Source organism: Anneissia japonica, unplaced genomic scaffold (assembly GCF_011630105.1).
Source record: "Anneissia japonica isolate Jap-2015-1 unplaced genomic scaffold, ASM1163010v1 scaffold287705_len1045735_cov187, whole genome shotgun sequence".
Classification (NCBI taxonomy): Eukaryota; Metazoa; Echinodermata; class Crinoidea; order Comatulida; family Comatulidae; genus Anneissia; species Anneissia japonica.
In genome coordinates, this window is record NW_022709509.1 from 423,770 (window position 1) to 446,211 (window position 22,442).

Genomic DNA, 22,442 nt, shown 5'->3' on the forward strand with positions numbered 1-22,442 from the left:
CTCTGTTAAAGAAAAAAAAACACAAAGCAAATTAAAGCTTTGAATTGGTTTAATACTTTGATCTCTCTAACCAAATTCATCAATTTGATAATGTAAACATTCACATTGCCATTTTTTGTAGTTATAATTACTCACTTTAATTTCAAAGCAGACAAATCATTTTAAAATCGGTACTTTGATCTTTGTTTTAAAGGGCATTACGACTATTTACAACAAATGGATAACGATTATAAATTATTTTGCTATAATGTTAAATGCTGAGCTTACAATGTCATTATCAGCTAAATTACAGTCTATAATCCCCCATTCCCAACGACCCCAGTCCTGCACAACCCGGTAATTTTTTTTTTTTTTATCTGTGTATTATATCACCAATAATTTCCCCAATTCAACTAGTTATGTGATGGACAATTATGGGCGTGTAGCAATTATCTACGATAATAATGGATGAGTCATGCATTGGAAGATTGTAGCTGGTCTTTAACAAAAGATATTAAAATAATAATTATGCTACTTTTTTTGTAAATTCACCCCAATTGAATTAGTATGCCACATCCATAAAATGTATGCAAACATATCAACATTTTGAATTAGAATTATGCTTTCAAAAGGAACTGTTTGTAACAAAAATATATATATTTTTTAATTGTGTTTATTTATACAACTCTCTATAGGTTCAATTTGCAAGCTCTATTTTCAAGCTTTGTCTTAGAGGCTAAAACAGTAGTGTTTACAAGTAAAAATTAATTAAAAAGTTGTTTATACATTGTTTAATGAGCTTATTATTACTATAATTATATATATTAGAATAACACCTTTTTATTTCAAACTTTCAATGCAGCCAATGAATTTATTACTGCAACATCATTCTTGTGTGTGTGAGAAGAGTGGGTAGGATGATGCTTAACTTTTCATTATTAACTAGAATAAGAATTGTTTCTTTTCAAATTGTTTACTACTATAGTACTAACTAAATTCATGTTTCAAATACAAAACATTCATATACTGTATGACCACAACATTTAAACTATTGTGATTGCTAATAAAATAGATTAAATTAAATTAGAGTGAATATGAATGTAACAACAGAATCCAAGCATATAATCAACTGTAACATTTTCATACACTTAATAATACCAGTTGGATTGTCTGACATCCATCAAACATTGATCGGGCCAAAAGCCATTAAATCAACGATTGTGAAAAACCCCAAGCAAAGTTAGAAGGGCCTACCTGAATCAACACGAGCCTGTGAGTACCATGGACATGTCAATTGTTGCAATCACTTTCTCCTGCAGACCCACCACAAGGATTAAGCCACTAGCTAGGAAGTTACTCTTGCTAAATATGCAACCCCATGCCCTCCTTGGTGGGGTGCTTAGCACGCAAGCCAACCCACACGAACCAAAACAGATACACTTTTAACTAAAGCAGCTGTTACACAATACGATCGGAAATGCTTCCAGTGTCCAACTTATTACACTTATAATTTTCCCATACAAAAATAGAATAAATCATAACATAACATAATGTTCTAGGTTTTTTATCTACTCTCTCAATTTGATCACATGGGAACAGAATCCCAAAATCTGATGATAGGTGATTGGTCTATTACTTTTTACCAAATAATTATCAGTAAGTTGGATAGCATTGTTTATTTATGACAGCGGTTCACAACCTGGGGTCTGTGGACTGCTTATAAGGCCACAAAAAATAACTGGGGGTACTCTATGCCAAGTCAAAAGAGACCCACAAAAAATGTTTGGGTCCGCTAGATTTTAGACCAATTTTTAAAGATTTCATTATTTTTCTTGTCTTACAATTTAGCAATTGTGTCCAAGTTTTGTGGAAAGAAGAGAGTATAGCTGGTACAGTTTACGGGGTACCTCAGACACGAAGAGACCTTAGGAGCCTTATCAATAATGAAATAGCTGTGATGTACTTTTGTGGAGAATGTTCTATAATCTTATCATTTCATTTGTTGAAAATCAACAATGAATAAGTAAACTTGGGGCGTCCATAAAGACCTTTAATAGATCCCGAAGAGTCCGCAAATGCAAAAAGGTTGGAAACTGCTGATTTATGATAGAATCCAACAAACCTTCAGATATCACCTGAAGTTTATCAACTGTGGAATAACATGGTAGTTAAAAAACTGGACAGAGAGGGTTAAATGTCTAGACATTATTACAGGAAGACAAAGGTCTTTTGGTAATATATGGCCATCAATAATTATTTTTACTCCCTTCTGCATCTGCTACGCCCATTAGCCTGTTACATACAAGTGTAATAAAGCATTTTTAAACATGGGGCTTTGCATGAGCAACCGTTAAGTATGTGGCAATCAATAACCAGAAGTCGTAGGAACTACATTGGTATTACCAATACTTTCAAAATCATAGAAAAGTAAACTTTGAAAATATAAGATAAGGAACTCAAACACAATTCATTGCCACTATCAAGTGTGGGTTGCAAAAGAACCCTACTGAAGTATTACAATTGAAAAAAATAAATACTAGTTGTTCCATTGAAGTTTAAACACCTCTTTAATGGTATTGTTGTTCAGCTTACTTACCACATTTGCATGTTGTATTACTGTACTGTATGTTGTATCCAAAAGATGAGTGACATGTAACATATTCTTATCAACTATCAATGTGAAGCATCCTACATTTAAACCCATGGCCTACATTTACCCTTCATCTGCTCCAATAATAATTTTTCTGGGTCACATGTCTTTGAACTTTTTCCATTGTGTATCTTCCCTTCATTAACCATAGTAGCAGAAACACTCATGTGGTGTCCCAGATTACAATTAAAAAAAAATGTTGAAAGTATGCTTTTTCGTTCAATCAAATGTTGCTCTCGTTAAACCAGTATTGTATTGCACTCAATTCACAGATGAATTAAAACGGAATCAGGTCATCAGTGACCTTTCTGCTTTTAAAAAAAATCGAACAATCAGATTCTACAAACTTACCTGGCAAAGAAAGATGCAGCAGCAGAAGTTCCAGCTAACGATGCAGCAGTGACCTGGATATCTGTTGCCATCTGACCCCGCGGTAAAACTCCATTGCTTAACGGTACCAAAACCTGTTGGTTCGCCATGGTCTGAAGGACTGCCAAGCGCTCTGGAGGTATAGATGCAAGGTTTTGTGGAATAGGACCTCGGCTAAGACCAATTTCTGCACCTTTGGAACCATTTGGCATTCCGATATTATTCTGCAAATAAAAATATATTTTTTTAAATGTACGTTTATTTCATATCTATAAATATTGCCCATGTTGTCAATATATTACTAGTGTGACTGAATGAGTCTATGGAACAAATGTTTCTTCGATAAAGCTTTTAATGATCTGAAAATCGCTCACTGCTATTTCCATATTGGACAAATAAAATTGTGAATCTGAAATCATGTCTACTTTTATACATAAAATACATAATTATAATAATTATACCTAATTGAGAAATTATAATATATAAAAATTAATTTGATTTAATTGTACATACAAATATGTTTGATATCTGTTGAATAAACAGAAAATTCTGGTAAGAAATTGGTCCATTGGTATTTTCAAAAGACTTTTTACAAAAAATGTTCAACAACACATTACAGTATCTTTCAGAACATGGCAGAGAATTTCCATGGCAAGCGATACACTTAAACAGCTGTTTTTACTGTCTTCCTTACTGGAAACAGAATACACTTTAAAGGCTTAATATGATGTTCACCTTTTAAGCTACTGTTTATGCATTAAGACATGTGATACTCCACCAAACTAGAAATGTTTGTGCAAAATTACCAAAGTTGCAATGAACAGTTCAATAGATACATTACAATATAGGCCTAGCCTTGTAAACATATTGGTAGAATTAACTTCATCATATAAATTTAACAAATAAAACACATTAAAATCAGCAAAACCCCATGTGTTTGTTTTTGCTTTGAGCCTGCTAGCTTATTTTAAAGCTGCTGTAAAACTACAAGCTGAGATTTTAATAAGTAGTACATAATAAAATACTGGCATTTCACTACAATAGCACTGTAGACAATCGCTTTGTTCTTTGTTGTCATAATTAACATCGAGAACAGTGGATCCAAATTACTCCTAAGCCTCGTAATAGTAATACACAGTGTTCACATCAACTACTGAAATACACATTTGCAAAACTGGTGATAGACAAATCGTTTCCTGAGAAACTGATTACTTCCCATATTCTCAGTGATCGGTCGTAACTCATCTGGGAATTCCAGCCTGAAACCTCTGATGTCAAAATGTTACCGATTGAGAGATTAGGCATTTGTTACATCCATCAATGCTAGCTATGTACAAGTATAGCAATACTGTACACATAATTTTGTGAACTTTAATAAAGAATAATATGCAATATACCCAACTGAAAAAGTGTTGGTAAAATGTACAAAATTATTATTCAGGTTATTCAGGATTTATAACAAAAAGAAAACATAAAAATACACATTCATAAACAGAAGCCATTAGCAATACAAATTTAATTGTTGTCAACTGAAGTTAAATTACATTACAAAGTATATAAAATAGAAAAAAGTATTTAAAAATATTAAAATTGTTAGGAAGGTTTAAGAGGAAAAAAAATATCATTTTGCAAAACTCAATAGACTAGAAAAGTATTTAAAAATATTAAAATTGTTAGGAAAGTTTAAGAGAAAAAATACTCAATAAACTAGAAATTATGAACATGTGTAAACAAATTTGTATTGCTTTGTAATAAATGAAAAAAATAAATAATACAGATCATGCCATGTATACTGTAGTGTCTGTAAATGTGGAAAAAAAACACATTGCAATTATAAATACAAAATATATCACACCTATTGCATTATAATGTACATTTATCATTTGCAATCATGAATACACATTATAATGTAATACTGTAGATGTGATATGCCAAACTGGAAAAGTGTCGGAAAAAGTTGTAAACATAATAAGTTTTGCGTAAAACAAAATTATAGTTATGTGTACGTAACCTTGTAATTGTGTTGGTTAAAACTAAAACCAAAAATGATACATGTTTATTGTGTGAAAGAATCAGGGCAATGAATAATAAACTCCTTATATGCGAACAGAACACAAAAGAAAAATAAAAGTTGGACTGAAACTCTTTGTGGCAGAATTGGGGAGGGGAAGGGGTCTAAAATATTAAATTAAAGCATTTAATAGCTGTTAATTGGTTAGGAAAATATTTTTTTCAGTTTAGTTTCAGTTGAAAGCCAACAATTTACTTAAATACACAAAAAATGCAAATTTGTATATATTTAGATTTATTAACTAAACATAATAGCTTTAAAAATAAAGTAATTTAAAAATTTGTTTGAAAAATGTAATTTTTGTTTACTTACTAATGCAAACAAATGAGAAATAAATATACACATACCATAGTTGACACACTCAATTTTCTTGTCTATTCCAGATATAAATGACATACAACTTTGATAGATATCTTTACAGTTTCCCAAAAGCAAACAAATGATTTTTGATTCAACACTTTGAGAAATATGATGCCAAAGGAACACAGCTCAGCGATCATGTGATCATATTCTTAGCCAGCCAATGAAACGATGTAATTAAATGATTTCATTTTCAGAATTTTTCCCGATTTGGGTTAAGAGATTTATGGAGATACAACCATAATTATATTGACAAGTTTGTTTTCCTAAAGTGGACTATTTTTTTCGGTCTTTGCTTCAATGCAGGAATGCGGACGGGGGAATGTCTGTCGGGGGAGAAAATGATGTGTACTGTAAAACAATGGCTTATTCTTGCTTCATTACAGATTTCACCAAACAGCGGCACTTCAAACGCGAAAAATAAAAATATTACGCTTCGTTTGAGATCATAATGAGCGATTAACATTTGATTTGGAGTAAACATCCCGCGAACTTTCATAATAGTCAATACTCTAATATACTTCTGCTATTAGAGATATTATATTACAAAAGAAAGACCGACTAGTAAAAGAAGAGGGTTGTTGCAATATGGTTAAAGTACTGTTAGCAAATGTGTGATTTTTTAGTGGCGTATGAATGGCGAGGTTAGTAGACTTGACCTATATATGTAATTTTTTTTCGCTTAAATGGGCCATCTGCGTCAAGGTCGCAGGTCAATGATGTAGGCAGAATGTTATATTACGGGCAATGAAACCATTTATTACTGTTGATACTATTCTCATGAGTTTTTTGTTTTTTTTATCGAAACTGTAATACAAGCAAATATAATCAATAAAAAGACAACCAGAAGACAATACTTAAAAAAAATAATTTTGGGATAGAAACATTGATTAGATTATAAATAATGTTATATTTAGCAGAGGGAAGGTTGTTTTTATTTAGTCAGGCCAATATTATTATTATTATTATTATTATTATTATTATTATTATTATTATTATCATCTTATCTATATTTACAGTGGTTAAATAATCATAAATATTTTATACATTTTCAAGATTAACTTGACGTGATTCCTTCCTTAAGGAATATTTATTAAAGTAATATTCATTTAATAAACCTAATGTCAACTTTTTCACCTTGTTATGTTAAATAGATGATGACATAATTAATGTTGAAATATTAAACAGATTTTACTAAAATACAGTCCCTCCTTCTTTTTTTATGGAAATCATAAATAACTCAAATGTTGAAAACAAACTTTTCAAAGATGTACACAGTTGACATCAGAATGATTCACAGGCAAATTTGAGCATAAATTATAAATTTGAGCAACTGTCACAGTTGTTTTAAATCCGAAAAATATTTTATGAATGAAAACAAATCTGTTGGAAGTAAATCACGATATTATGCAATGCAGTCGCAGTATTAAATCACAAAGCAAAATAATATCAAATTACAGGGTGCAACAATTGCTTCTTATAATTCACTAATTTTAAAGGCAATTAATTTATTATAAAATGTTTCTCATTTAAGGTTGTTTTTTTCTTTCAAGTACAGAGGAAAAACATCTGGTTTGTCAGTAAAGTTAGGTTTTTAATTGTCAAGATATTTTAATTACTATCTGGGATTTCCTCTTCATTTTAGTTTGTTATAAACTAAAAAAAGGCTTCAAAATGGTAGAAAATGAATAAGAAATGTATTATTTTAATATGGCCATCTATTATTAATTAATCGTGTACCAAATTATGTAACACTATCTGTTCATAGTATAATAATGCTAAGCTCAGAAACAATTTAACAAATGTTCCAATAGCACTTTAATGAAGCTCCATTGTGTCCATAGCTGTCAATCAATCAATCAATAACTAACATAGAAATCAATTACTCGCATGTAACAGTACTATTTAATTAATTTTTTATAAAGTTCGGTCTTATCTCAGTGGGAAGAAGTTGTGATTAACTCAGCTGTTTCTGTGTGTTTATTTGCCCAACATTTAGTAAAAAGTGTACACCGTAGTTGCAACCCCTTGTTTGTTTTGGCCGACAGGCAGCTTGTCCACAACCAGAAACAAAATCACTTTGCAGGCGTTGCGCAGGAGGACTATCAGTATCAATGACGCTAATACAATTACTAACATTAAACAAGAGATGAAGTGTTTTCAAATGGTTTGTGAGTGGTGTGTATAAAAGTTTTAAAGATGCAGTGTGTGTCTGTCTGTCTGTCTGACATTAGCTAAAAAAAAACAATTTCCTATTTGAATTTCTTGAAGTTTTATAATTTAATAATAATTACTGACAATTAAAAATTTGAATGAGAAAATATTGGCTTAAAATAGTTTTTGTATTAGGCTTTTCACATGTAGTCTCGATTATTGTTTAGTTTCCAACCAATCACCAGCAAGTCTCACCAACCAAAACATAGTATATATATATATATATATATATATATATATAGTATTTCACTGTTTTGGGATTCCTGCAGATATTTATTCTTCTGAAGACAATTGCAGCAACTTAACCGAAACATTGAGATATTCCAAACCTACAACAATCCTTTTCAGAACTATCTACGTGGTGTACCGCATAATTTATATAGAAAATATTTTCACATCAAATAATGGAGTTACAAAATACCTAATTGCTGTATTCTCTTACAGAGCTTTAAACTGACTTGTAATCAACTGAATTAAAATGTTTGTAAATCAGTGAAGAGTTTTTGTTTTTATCTGTTTCTAGTTGGAAATTAATGTTATATTTGATATTTTATGATCTATTATTGTATTAAAAATGTCAATTGAACCTAATTGACAGCACTTTAGCCTAAAGAAAGTGTGTACAGTATGAAACTTTAATCAAAAGTACTATAAAGTCTATAAACATATAATCGATAATCAAAGAATGCATGAAATGGGAAAATGAGTAGGGAGTAAATACTGTAGGGGCTGTAGACTAACTAAAAATTGACTGATTTTAACTGATTATTGTTGTCAATGATAGTCTTTTTATGAAAGAATACGAACACTAGTGTACACTTATAAAAGATTTTTTTTTTATGGATTCCTTCAAAAGTTTTCTTCTTTTTTTTTTTTATAATTGATTACTTTACAATTACATTGTCTCTTCTTGTCTACACAACTGTTACAGTTATTTTGTGTAAAGTAATAAAATATCTACAGAGAAAATCTACTGTTGTGTTTAAAGTTGTATCAAAATACTACAAAAATTCATGTATAGATACTCCAATTTCCTATCACTATAATTAGTGCAATAATGAACACAACTGGAATATAAGGAACGTTCATCTCGGATATTTGTCGAAACACTGCTAAACAGACAATATAGTAGATGCAATGCACTTAGAGTCAACATGCTTACCTGCCAAACATGGAAATTCTGCATTATTTTCCAGCAATAGTACAGTAGTAGTAACTAATCCTTTACACAGTGATAGACCTGAACATGGCCACATCTGTGTACCGTTTGATTGGATCTCCAATACAGCACCCAGTTCTATACTACTAACTACTTCCTGCTTTTATCATGCTATTAATCTCAGCTCCATACGTCGATCAGCCTCAGGCCACACACACATTCACAACAATAACAGAACCAACACTCCAGTCCTTTTCTTGATCACCTAGCCCAAAGGGGCCTAGCTGATGCCTTGCCTAGCTCCGACATGTGTGTTTCACAATTTCCAATACACCGCTTGAGGGTATAAGCAGTTATATTAAGAGGAACATAAACTCACAAGTTTCAGGCTTGTAGCAAGACAATAGCTGTCATTACCAAACACTTCTTTCCATTGAGATTTTGAAGTTGGTAAAGTCCCAGGTCCAGAGGTACCATCAAAGTAACAGATAATCACCGACTGGGGGATACTTTGTATTATAATTACCATAAAACTCTTGCCATAAAGTTCTTTTCCATTTAGGAAACAGACAATAAAGTACAAAACCACAGGCTGGACAAGTCTAGTACAACAATTTAGAAAAATATTCACACATTTTTGCAGGTCTTATGAACTTAAAGGTGTACAAAATGAGTTCATTTTTTTTTCTCTAAGCTTATGCATTCACATGATATTTAATTAGCAATTTTCGAAATACATCCTAAAAGTCAAGAAACTCATTATTCACATTGGTTTTGAATTACTTTTTATTCAACAAAAACTCAACGCTATTAATTCACAGTGGAAACAAGGGTGGAAATTGAGCCTTTACGTTTCTTGTTCTGGTCACAAAAGTCTGTCATGTATTTAATTATACATCAGACTTGTATAAACAGATAAAATTAAAAACCTGCCTTATAAAAAGAATTTCAATCAGACTGGGTAAAGAACTAAAGTCGTTACACGGAGGAAAGGGCCACAAAGGAAGCAATTACCGCAGAGATAAAATCGCGAACTAGGAGACAATCCTTTGTAAGTTCTACATCAGCGCTGAAGCATAAATTATGATGTTCTTCAATTTCGTCAATTCATTATTTTTTTAATACTGGACAGCTACTGTACTTCACTTAGTAATTAATTCCCCGCTTATCGGCACCCAATTTATGACAGAGGGATCATTTTTAGAAGTGTTAAAATCCTATCTTACGTCTGTGAAGGTGTTAAAACCACAAGAAGTTGAATGACACAAGAACTATGTAATCTATCATGCTCATATCTGTAAATACTGCAATAATAGATAGTAAATTGACGACCATCTTATATTACCAATACTACACAATAGATCTGCAAATAATGCATGTGAATCAATTGCTAAAAAACCAGCAATCAATATGCGCGACTAAACCGATACTTGTCTCATCCCTTTAACTTATACGCTAAATCAACAGATGACACAGAAATATAGAAATAGAGTAATAAACGCAAGTCTCAAATCTATACCACAATCATTTGATTTATTTATTCTTTTCTATAGATTCTACTTCTGTGACCTATTTTGTTGGGAAAAGGTTATCCTCCCTGGAATCTCAACCAATCATATTGTAGGTTCGAAATGGTTTCATGTTACCCTATACACAATGCATATTGAGTACAAATTGCTTTCATACCAAGGTGGATTTAAACCCCGAGAGGGATTGATCGACAATAGGTAGGGCTAGAAACAGTCTCAGATGCTAACCCTTATGACTTTTCAGAGAATAGTTACAAAGCTTAAGTTACTTGGTTTGTAGTTAAAAGAACATTGTAAATGCCAACGTGTCCTCCAAACTTGTACTTTGATTTCTCAAATACCACATTTTGTAATTTCTTTTATCATTCTATCATCCATTTAGTTTACTCCCATAGTAATGAAAAATCGCACAGGCAAAATTTTTGTTTTTAGAAAATAGATTTGTTTTACACTGATATTTCAATCATTACGGTTTTTTTTTTTTTTTTTTTTTTTTTTGGCTCAGGAATCTATGCAACTTAGTTTTATTATTACAGGATTTACACTTTTATCCCCAATTCATTGAACTTAGATGGCTATCAAAAATTTGTCGTGAGTCATGATCTAGCAGGGCGGTTTGTGCCATAAATTGCTGCAAATCATGCAGAGATGCTCTTGTTAAGGTTCATGATGTAATTTTTTTGTGGGTTCTCACTTCTTCAGTAACAAAAGTCTGTTAACACTCCTGCAAACTTTCTCAACATTAAATTCAGTAATATTTGCCAGTCTCCCAAGACCGCTGCCATTACCATTGCAGGGTTCCCAGTTGGAAGAAATCCCTTCCGGAAGATCTGGTTATGAGCTTTAACATATTTATCTTATTTATTATATACCCATTTGGCACTGACTTCTGTGAGTCAATTGATAAAAGTAGTAAACACATGAAAAAATTATGAGATAGGTAATTTTCTGGGAGATACTTGCTTGCCTGCCGGAGTGCAAGAGGGCGTCCCGATTTCTAGGAGACTCCTGCATCTTCCAAAAGACTTGGGACCCCTGCTATCGAACAACAGTTTTTTCGCTGATACCACCCACCAGAGCCAAATGGGAGAGGTAAAGTATTCCTGAATCACAGAATTACTTCAGTTACTCTTGCCAACTTCCTCAACATTTATGCATAATATTATGCCATTTTTTAAAACCTCTTTCTATTGCCACGTAAACAAGAGTTTTTCTGCTGATTAGGGCACAAATGGGAGACGAACTGCTGTCAGTTTGTTTGCACTGTTTTTGTTGTGCCCTGGGATTAGAACAAAAATGCTAAAGCCAGAGAGGCTTGAGCTGAAACGCAAACTTGTAAGTACGCTTAGCTTATCGCAGTCAACATACTTAACAGTCAGGCACTTCAAATCCAAATGCAGATAGCATTGTGAACTGGCTATTTGACATCATTATTGACCAATGGCCAGTGTATTGGGACAGCTTGGGGTCAGTGTCCGACAGTCAATCTATAAGATTGACAGTTCCTGTCCATCCCTGACTTTCACTCGGCAGATGAACTATTTCCCAAGCAAACTCAAAATCTACATATTTGGCCTACATAAACAATCCCTCACTTAATTACATGTTCCATCTGATAAAGCATTTGATTGACTGTAATATTTCAAGGTTAGGATTTCATTAATTTTTATGAAAATTTTTGTGCCAAGCACATTAAACAATGGAATATATAATTGAGGCTAAAACATCATAGAAAAAATCTGGATGAACATAAAATATAAAAAATGTTATCTTTTACACATTTTATTCACTATACATTAGACTGGCAATGTTACAGTAACTGGTTGATCAGGACTAAGAAAATAAAAAAATCATCTAGAACTTTCAAAAGACATTGGCAAAAGATAAAAATGACTGAGGATAAGAAAAGATTGTGAAGAAGTTGTTGAAATACAGGTAGATGATGGGAGTTGAGAGCTAACTTTTTTAAATAACTTAGAATAAAGTTGGTCACAAAAGCTTTATCCCAATAGGATGCAATTTACCATAAGTGTTAACACTCTACCCAACACCAAACAACAAATATTTAAGGGGAAAAAAGGAAAAACTTAAAATAGTATATACTTGAAAAATGTAGGGATTACAAAGTTTATCTTACTTTGTAATCACTGGGGAAAGATTCCTTAAAAATTTGACAAGAATTTTCAGATTGGTTATGTTAGCTATCAATAACGGTTGGTAGCCATTCTGTGTTTTTTTTTTGCAACCACAGCACAATTCAAACGTAGCCTAGGCCTAGGCTATGTAGGGCCTTAGCTTAGGCCTATTAGTACTATATTCTGTTCTCTTTTCTCATCATGCTTCTTAAAGTTTTATTAGTAAGGGTTTGGAAATTGAAATTGAAAATTGTAGCCGAAAAATACTTCCTTTGTTGCCAAGAAGTGTTGGATATTTTGTGATGGCCCTATTGTTTATGACCCAAAAGTGTATGTTTTCAAAGATACATTTATTTTTTCACTTACATAAAATGTGAAAAAAGATCCTACTAGAAATCCAAAATTTCCCTACGTGTTTTTCACTTACGTGTAGTAAGCGAGATATGCGTGTTGTCCACACGTTTAGCGGATAACAGTCGGCGTATGATGTCAAAGTGACGATGTATCCGTCACACTAACCGTACACGTTCGCGTGCGAAACCTCCCTATTGTAGCAACTCCACGATTTCACATACAGTGCAATTACAGGTACAATTGGTAAAGTTGTATCATGTGACATTCAGTATATCACTTATTCATGAAAACACCTTGCCAAGCTTCAATTAAGAAAAGTCTTGTAGTCATTTCAAAGATTACACCAATCTCGTTAGCACATTAGAACCCTTTTGGAAGAGGTGTGAGATTGGTGAGATTGGTTCACAATTACCTACTTGGTACTAATGGTTGTTTATGGACCGACACAAACTGACTTGGTTTCCCTTCAAAATCTTCTATTTTTGCGCAATTAACCAATAGCACAGTAAAAAAGTGAAGATGTAAATATTACAGTAATGTATTATTTATATTTAAAGTATCTATTTAGTCACAACCACTGAAAGGACAATACTTCCGTATGTCAGTGGTTAACTGAATACACACATAGAAACATGTAGGACATGCAAGTTCACCATTCTCTCGGTATTTCATTCTACACGGACCAATATATTCAATTCCACAACATCCTCTAGATCTACACGGACCAATATATTCAATTCCTCTAGATACCTATTAATACTACGGTACTACTAGATTTATGTTACTTTTCACCCTTTAATGAAGCAATAAGGTAAGTGGATTTGAGTGCAAAGAACTCTGAATCTATTAGTCCAATTTTGGAACTTCTCTGGCTCAAGAAAACCTGAGTATTTTCAATCTACATTCAAAATTCTTTGAATTTAAAGTTGGAAATATTTTTCCACAAGATACTTAAAACTAATAGTGAACTTCTCTGGTTAATGCATGATCCGCAATTATCAAAGATAGTTGGGACATTCTACGACGCACAGAACGCTAATTAATTCAATTTGGCGACACTTGTTATGAACATTAAATTTATGCTGATGATATCTGCAGACAAATAGAGCAGGTTGAACAGTGGCGGCCTAAAACTCTAGAAATACCTCAGCTACTCGGATGCGATCACACACACAGGTTGTAAAGTGTGCACTGGTGAATTTCAAACCCTTTGATCTACCGCAGAGTCATTCAACAGAAATTAGCACCGATGGTGCGTAATGCAATACAGTAAGTGTTAGAGGTGGGTTCAGTAAATATCAGATTAAATTCAAAACACACAAATAAGGGAGAAAATTCATAAAGCTTTATGAAGGGGAAAAATCAATTGAAAAGTACCAATTCAATAAAAAAAAAAGAAAAAAAAAAAAGCCTGAAGTGGATCACAAAATTAATTTGGAAAATCACTGAATAAGGGGATTATGCAAGTAATTGATTTCTGTTTAACAATACAGAATGGGAATTACTTTACAATATTCTGCTCTAATCCTTTAATTAAGTGAATATATTATTATTTAATGAACTGCGTGTGGTCTTGTCTCTTATACACATCTAGATGTGTATAAGAGACAGCTCCCATGACCGCTGCCATTAAAACTCTAGAAATACCTCAGCTACTCGGATGCGATCACACACACAGGTTGTAAAGTGTGCACTGGTGAATTTCAAACCCTTTGATCTACCGCAGAGTCATTCAACAGAAATTAGCACCGATGGTGCGTAATGCAATACAGTAAGTGTTAGAGGTGGGTTCAGTAAATATCAGATTAAATTCGAAACACACAAATAAGGGAGAAAATTCATAAAGCTTTATGAAGGGGAAAAATCAATTGAAAAGTACCAATTCAATAAAAAAAAAAAAAAAAAAAAAAAAGCCTGAAGTGGATCACAAAATTAATTTGGAAAATCACTGAATAAGGGGATTATGCAAGTAATTGATTTCTGTTTAACAATACAGAATGGGAATTACTTTACAACATTCTGCTCTAATCCTTTAATTAAGTGAATATATTATTATTTAATGAACTGCGTGTGGTCTTCTATCTAGAAATGGAGCTGTTACATGTTGGTCAAAACACTTACAACCAGACAGGAAAAAGTGTGTAAACAGTGGTCAGAGTAACTTGACAAAGATTACAGATAACAAGTTTTGTTGTTGGGGCCATTTATTTAAAGACAATTGTTAGGCACAATTTTTCGTTTGACAACTACAAATGTAAAAAAAATCTAATTTATTCTAGATTCTATCACGTAAGTGTTGACTCAACTTGCTTTTGGTTGAGAATAAAATAATTTAAATAAATTTAAATATTAAAATTTTATAATTAATTTAAATCATTCTGGCATCTTTTCTAAAACGACATCTCAAAAAATAATTCCAATGGTATGCCATCCCAGATATCATGGAGATGCCATCTCGGCATACTAACCTCTTCCCCAAATAACCATACCTCTACTGTGGCACATAGTAACTGCAGTAAAAGTTTAGTATAAATCTTATTGAATTTATTTGTATCAAAGATGTGTACTATAGCTTGCCTTCCAATCCCAAGGTCTTAGGTTCAACTCCTCTCACACCAAAATTTTTCAATGACATTTACATAAAGAATATTTAAGAGGGTCCCTGGATATAAGCTGAACTGGGAAAAGCCAGAAGGGTCACCCTCTAAAAATATGGTTTTAAACAAACAATAGCTGATCTTCAGTGCTTAGTTGGAAGGAGGAAATGTTATACATGTGGTTAGGATTTTGACAAATAGTTGCAGATTACTATGGAGTTTTACTTTGTTTTGACCATAGCTATCAAGCATTTATCAATTTGTTGCATTCCCAGGACAGTAGCCAGTAACCATCTAAATATGGCTTAGGATTAGCTGTTAAGATTAATCATAATGGTATACAATTAGAGACTAAATCCCTATTTATCTATCCTTAATCAAATTTCTTTATAACTTAATGATTATTACTCTATACTAAATCGTACACTTGCATATATTTACATGCATTTGATAACTATTCTTGTCTGTGGGTTTGTTTAAATGCTAATTTGATGGTAAAATGGTATGTAATTTACGGACTTGATCCAATGCGTAGGTTTGCGTTTGTGATAATTATTCTTGTCTAGTTTTCTTGTCACCAAGTTTCCTTGAGGACAAAGATGGTACAAAAACAAAATGTAGAACACTAAGCCATACATATTTAGAAATGTTATATTTCTTTGTTATATTTTTGCCGCTTTTGTAAACACCAGTATGTTTTTCTAGGAATCGTATAATGATAACTGAATCAATTCCAAAGATCTTCTTTGCCTTAGGCTACTCTGGGGGATTTAAATGCCTGAATAGATAGCATAATTTTGCTTTACCCCAATGGCAGATAATAAATAGGTGAGAGTAAGTGATTGAATCCACCCACACTCAGGTTAGCAGCAAGTAGGAAGGGGGAGGAGGTGGAGGAATTACCATAATAAGAATATTCATTATTGTCTATCAAGAATACTAATGTAGTAATGAACAGTGAAAACAATTTTATCACCGAGTTAATAATGCATTGTAGAAAAAGTCAGCATCTATTATTTATGATCAATTATTTTGTAAATTATTTCAAAAGACCTATTAACTAATTAAATAAGCTATTTATAAAATATTTATTAGCCCATTAATTTAATTTATTGAATATAAAACAATAGACTTAACTATCAATATATTTAAAATCCATCATAAAAGATCCAGCGTGTTTGATTGACACTCAAGCCAATGCACACCTTGACAACTTATTAGAAAAACTTGCTTACAATTACTAAGAAGAATGGAATGAACCTCTCGCGGGACCGAGTTCGGTTCAGTGTAGAATAGAACCCTAGATACCTCACTACAGTCGCAGGGCGGACTGATCAATAGAACTACACCTAGATAAACAACTACGTTTGATGCATTGAAATTTCAAATAGTGAGCTGTAAAGTAACCAATTTGATTTTCAATCTGAATAAGGTTTACTTTATGTGTTCAGAATGCATAATATGGATTTCCAGAGTCAATTTTGTTTGCCAATGTTTGCTTTAGAGTGAAACAAAATTAATGTTGGTTTTTTTCATATTTTCCTGCACATGTCCTGGTTTATACTTACAGATGTAGAAATTAAACTTAATTAAAATGAATTTATGTGAACGGTAGTTAAAATGGTTATTGTATTATGCTAATACACTAAATATTTTAATTCCTATGATTCTTTTGTTATTTTACTTATGTTTTACAAAAAATGTTCACATCAATTTTTCTCTGATATTTTAATTGCAAACTAATAGTTAGTTTGTTTTCCAGAATATGGCTTAGGAAGTGAAGTTGTTTTTAGTCGTGAGAAAAAATACTGGTTTTGGGGGGTTTGAACATAGAACCCTGATGTTTAAAAAGGCAAGCGTGTTACCAATTACCTACAGCTCCCCTCCATTAACAATGCAAGATTTTAAACCCAGGACCCTAGATTAAAAAGGCAAGCATCTTAACTACCAACATATAGCTTTATTCCATTAACATTGCAATCAATCAATCAATCAATCAATCAATCAATTGATTGAGCCCAGTACCATGGGGCTTAGAGGGAAAGCATCTTTACTACCAAGCGCAAAATACAGCTCTACTCCATTAACACTGTAGGATTTGAACCCAGGACCCGGAGATATAAGGCACAGTAAGCATCTTAGCCACCAAAATACAGTTCCACTCCATCAACATTGCAGGATTTGAACCTTGGATCCTGGGATATACAAGGTAAGCATCTTAGCCACCAAGAATACAGTTCCACTCCATCAACATTGCAGGATTTGAACCCACACCCTGGGATAGAGAACAAGCATCTTAGCTAGAGCTCTACTCATCATAGAAAAGTAATTCCAGCAATAGTTAATTTAGATTTCTGCAGCCAATACAGGAGAGTGCATGATACCCTACCTAAATTTTATGCTTTTATAAATAATGCAATAAATATTTCATAAAGTTTACAATTGTTAATACATTAGTCATCTATTAATATGCCTATTAAAATCATTATTTATGCAAAAAAAAAAATTAAACATATCAGTTTAAAACTAAATGAGGATCAATAGAGCTGAATGAAGTATTAATACTTACAAAATGAAAACATTTTTAAAAAATGAAATACATTCCACCTCTAAATACAACTAAATTAGGCCTACCATAGGAAAGTTACTTACATTAAGTTAAGCACATACAGTAGACAGCAGACAAAAAAAAAACAATTACCAAAACAATTTTAACCTTTGCAAGCTGCTAGAAATGAGAAAAAGAATATAAAAAAAATATGTACCCACCAAATACACATCAGCATACAGATTCGCATAAATATCCATGATTGTGAATTACTGTTTCTTTCACTTCAAATTATAAAAACAGAGAAAGAATTGCTTCCTTTCCTTGAATGGGGAGACTGTGCGTCCGGGATTCTAGATTGCCGCACACTACAGTAAGCCAGGCATATGTTGTAAGGATTTATCACTATCAATACACAAGTCTGCCCATGGTGTAGATAATTTAACTGCCAGTTGGAGTCTGCTTCATTGAGACCTAGTACATTATTCCAGCCTCTAGCAGCTTAGGTGCTAAATTATGAATAAGAGACATAAAGAGGGCTCCCTCTATGTGATCAGTTTAAAGCAAAACAGTTTATTGTTCACTCACTCACTCGAATAATGGTTTCATGAAGCAGAAAAGAGATCACCTCATTTCAAATTTACTCCCAAAATTGCAAAAGAGGTCATTTTTTTAGAAAGCTTGCAAACAAAACTTAATTTAGATGGTAATTTTTTTTTTATTCTTGTCACTATGCATTTTCTAATGTTCTAATCTAAATGTATCAATGGATTTAGCAAGATTATTGTTATTAAAAGTGAAGATAATTATACTGTATGAAAGTTGGTAATTACCTTTACTAAGAATGGAAGAACCGAAATTTGGATCAGAAACACCTATCATTGATGATTCTGTATCATGAAGAAAGACAACAAAGGGGCTTATAATATATGATTTAATAATTCATCCGATACCAAGTCACAATCATTAGGTATTAGGTCTTTGGTAATCTTATTTATTGCTGGATCTATTCCATCAAGCTATTTTCCTTGTGAAATATAGGCTATAACTCGCTCTGTCTTGCCCTTCCCCCACCCCATCGGGGAGAAAAATTACACTTCGTCAGGGAGAAATAAAAATATATGTATTTTTTACCTATTAATTGACTCCAAAATCTATTAAATAAGCCTTTGAAACCCCAACATTGTCATATTTTCGGGGGTTTCGCCCCTGGACCAATTTCGAAAGGTTTTTAGTGGGTTTTTAGCGACGCCCGACCACGTCCACTTAAATCCCCCGTCAGGGAAATCCTATACGGTTATATGTACAAAATGGCCCTTATGCATGTTTGTACTGGAATAAAGACATTAACATTTTCCAGGGTAAACTACAAAATTTACTACTGGGGGGTAATGCTGCACCATGCCTACCCTTGAGTCAGTACCTCAAATTTCCCATTTACCTAAACTAGGACAAACACAATATATCAAACAGCTTCACTTCGGAAACAAATCCATCGGTAACAAAATACAATATAAAAAAAAAACAAAAAACAAATCCATTGATAACAAATACAACAAAAATAAAATCAATCTGTTGAAAAATCATGCAAAAAATATATTCAATTTAAGGAGTCATGAGGTAAAAAATTAACATTTTAATTTCAAATTTGAATTGCTCAATTTTCATAAGTTTAAATTAAAACAAAATTCCCCTAACAATTTTCAAACAAAATATCCTAAATTGTATGTATTAATTGGGTGGGAAAAACTAAATCCTTTCCGAGCCACTGACCTCATGGGCTGGAGTTTATCCCCAGTGTCTGTAGTGTGAAGCGGAGGGGAGTTGTACTCCCCCTGGACGGGACACTAGTCCATCGCATGTCAGTCCCCAGCAGTCTGCTGGTACCAATTGATACAGCTGGGTGGACTGTTGCATAGATCCTCAAATTGGCTGGTATTCAGTTTTTAAGGATTTTTGTAGCAAAATGTCTGTAAATCGGTGAAAACTACTTTTTTGTCGATCTGTTTCTAGTTGGAAGCTAATAATTTATTTGATCTTTTCAAATGAGTTATTCAAAATTTCATTTGAATTTTTGATGTATTTTTCTGTATTTTTGTCTGATAGTACATCTTTAATTCACTTTGAAATTCACCGAATATATCAAACAGCTTCACTTCGGAAACAAATCCATCGGTAACAAAATACAATATTAAAAAAAAAAAAAAAATCCATTGATAACAAATACAACAAAAATAAAATCAATCTGTTGAAAAATCATGCAAAAAATATATTCAATTTAAGGAGTCATGAGGTAAAAAATTAACATTTTAATTTCACATTTGAATTGCTCAATTTTCATAAGTTTAAATTAAAACAAAATTCCCCTAACAATTTTCAAACAAAATATACTAAATTGTATGTATTAATTGGGTGGGAAAAACTAAATCCTTTCCGAGCCACTGACCTCATGGGCTGGAGTTTATCCCCAGTGTCTGTAGTGTGAAGCGGAGGGGAGTTGTACTCCCCCTGGACGGGACACTAGTCCATCGCATGTCAGTCCCCAGCAGTCTGCTGGTACCAATTGATACAGCTGGGTGGACTGTTGCATAGATCCTCAAATTGGCTGGTATTCAGTTTTTAAGGATTTTTGTAGCAAAATGTCTGTAAATCGGTGAAAACTACTTTTTTGTCGATCTGTTTCTAGTTGGAAGCTAATAATTTATTTGATCTTTTCAAATGAGTTATTCAAAATTTCATTTGAATTTTTGATGTATTTTTCTGTATTTTTGTCTGATAGTACATCTTTAATTCACTTTGAAATTCACCGAAAAATTAAATACACTGTACAAGGCCACATTTTCTTTATTATTTACTATTATAAGAAGAATGAAGACCTTTCCTCACAATATACTAGACAGCCATTAATTTATAGTCTTTACTAGAGACATGCATCTATTAGGCTTTAACTTATTACTACAGTAGCCAAGGACATCTGAATAACTAAAAATTAAGAGACCAGCCTCAAAAAATGAAAAAGGAGCCACAAAAACATTTTTTTTAAAAACTAGACAATATCTAGACAAAAGGTAAGTCTACAATGTTTTCCTCTTTAAGTTGTAACTGTTTTTGTCATGACAGTATCTTAATTGTGAGTAACTTGGTAAGTACGTGGCTATAATACCTGCGAACAATGATAATAGAAACAATAAGAAGCTAATAAAGAAGCCACAATACACGCTTTGTCTCGTTGCCGCCAATTGAATTTCAATTGCTCACTTTCCGATCCTAATCTTACAAATAGGCTTGGAAAAGAAATTTCTCATTAAAGTTTCTTTTTACGTGAAAGCTCTTAAAAGCGAAAATTAATCGTTTTGCCCAATTGACTTTCTAAGAACCACATAAGCCATGTATATTACAATTAATTTACTTTCTTAAAGGAGTTACTTTATGATCTGGATCTAAATATATACATGAAGTGTGTGTTTGTTCCTTTGTCCCTGAAAAATCTTGCAATACTCTACTCATGACACAAATTTACTATTATTACAGACATACTGTGATATAGCATACACTTTTATTTATATAAGAACACATTTTGTGAGAACACTGAGGCTCAAATTGCTTAAAAAATAAGAACAAAATAAGCACAAATTGAGGCTAAGGGAAAATCTTAATTGTAGTTTTTATTTAAAAAAAAAAATCTACAAAACTGCAAATTGTATCCTTCCTTCCCCACCCCCACTCTTGTTTAATAACGATTGTATAGACGTTTTCGGGATTTATTTGTTTATCTTACAAGTCATTATTCAATCAACTATGTATACCTGTTACACTTCTGTTTTTCTCATCAGAATTGAGGAGCATTTCTGAGTGGCATTAATGCATAAAAATGTTAACAATCTTGTTTAAATTTCTGACTTGACTTTACCCAATCAGAATGTATTATATACAAGGACTCTGTATTCATTTACAACTGACAGAACAGCTGGAAAAACAACAGTGGTATACTATGATTTATACGAAACTGCTTTCCCTACTAAAACTGCTAAAAAAAAAAAACACTTTTGTTTCAGAGTCGCTAGCATATTCATGTGGTACTGACTTCCCATACTGATGTACGCTAATTGATTTCAGATATAAAATGCAGAGCTCACTTAAAAACTTGTACACTAAATCCCTAATACGTCAATTAACTTAAAACAGAAATAGTGAGTACACACAGTTTTTCCATAAATTCTACTGTATTTTTCAGGTAGTAGACCGCAAATGTTAAAAGCCCACCCGACCTTATGTCAAATTCACACATAAAAGTGTTTTGCTGAACAAAGTCCAGGGTATTATTTGGATGAGTCACTCATCTAACACTTCGATACTATAAAAAAATTGAATGTTGCCTTTGAATTTGGCATGTGTTGAACATTTGTTTTTTGAATGACAATCCAAAATGTTGAAGTTTTTTCATGAACAGCAGATTCCCTAGGTAAGTCTACCAACA

The 22,442-nt window shown here is 32.5% G+C and overlaps 1 protein-coding gene across 6 annotated transcripts in view; it reads right to left on the minus strand.

Moving 5' to 3' along the window:
• Positions 1–22,442, minus strand: part of LOC117106730 (kinesin-like protein KIF26B) — a 110,722-nt gene that overhangs the window by 62,498 nt on the left and 25,782 nt on the right. For 4 of the 6 annotated variants that reach the window (XR_004445124.1, XM_033248145.1, XM_033248146.1 and 1 more), the window contains exon 3: positions 2,981–3,222. Coding sequence is in view for 5 of the 6 variants with exons in the window: in XM_033248145.1 (XP_033104036.1) it covers positions 2,981–3,222 (242 nt within the window). In the remaining variant the exon portion in view is untranslated. Of the gene's footprint in view, positions 1–2,980; positions 3,223–8,805; positions 9,148–18,186; positions 18,424–22,442 lie in introns of those variants that run through there. The other 2 variants (XM_033248148.1, XM_033248149.1) reach the window with 2 other exon arrangements.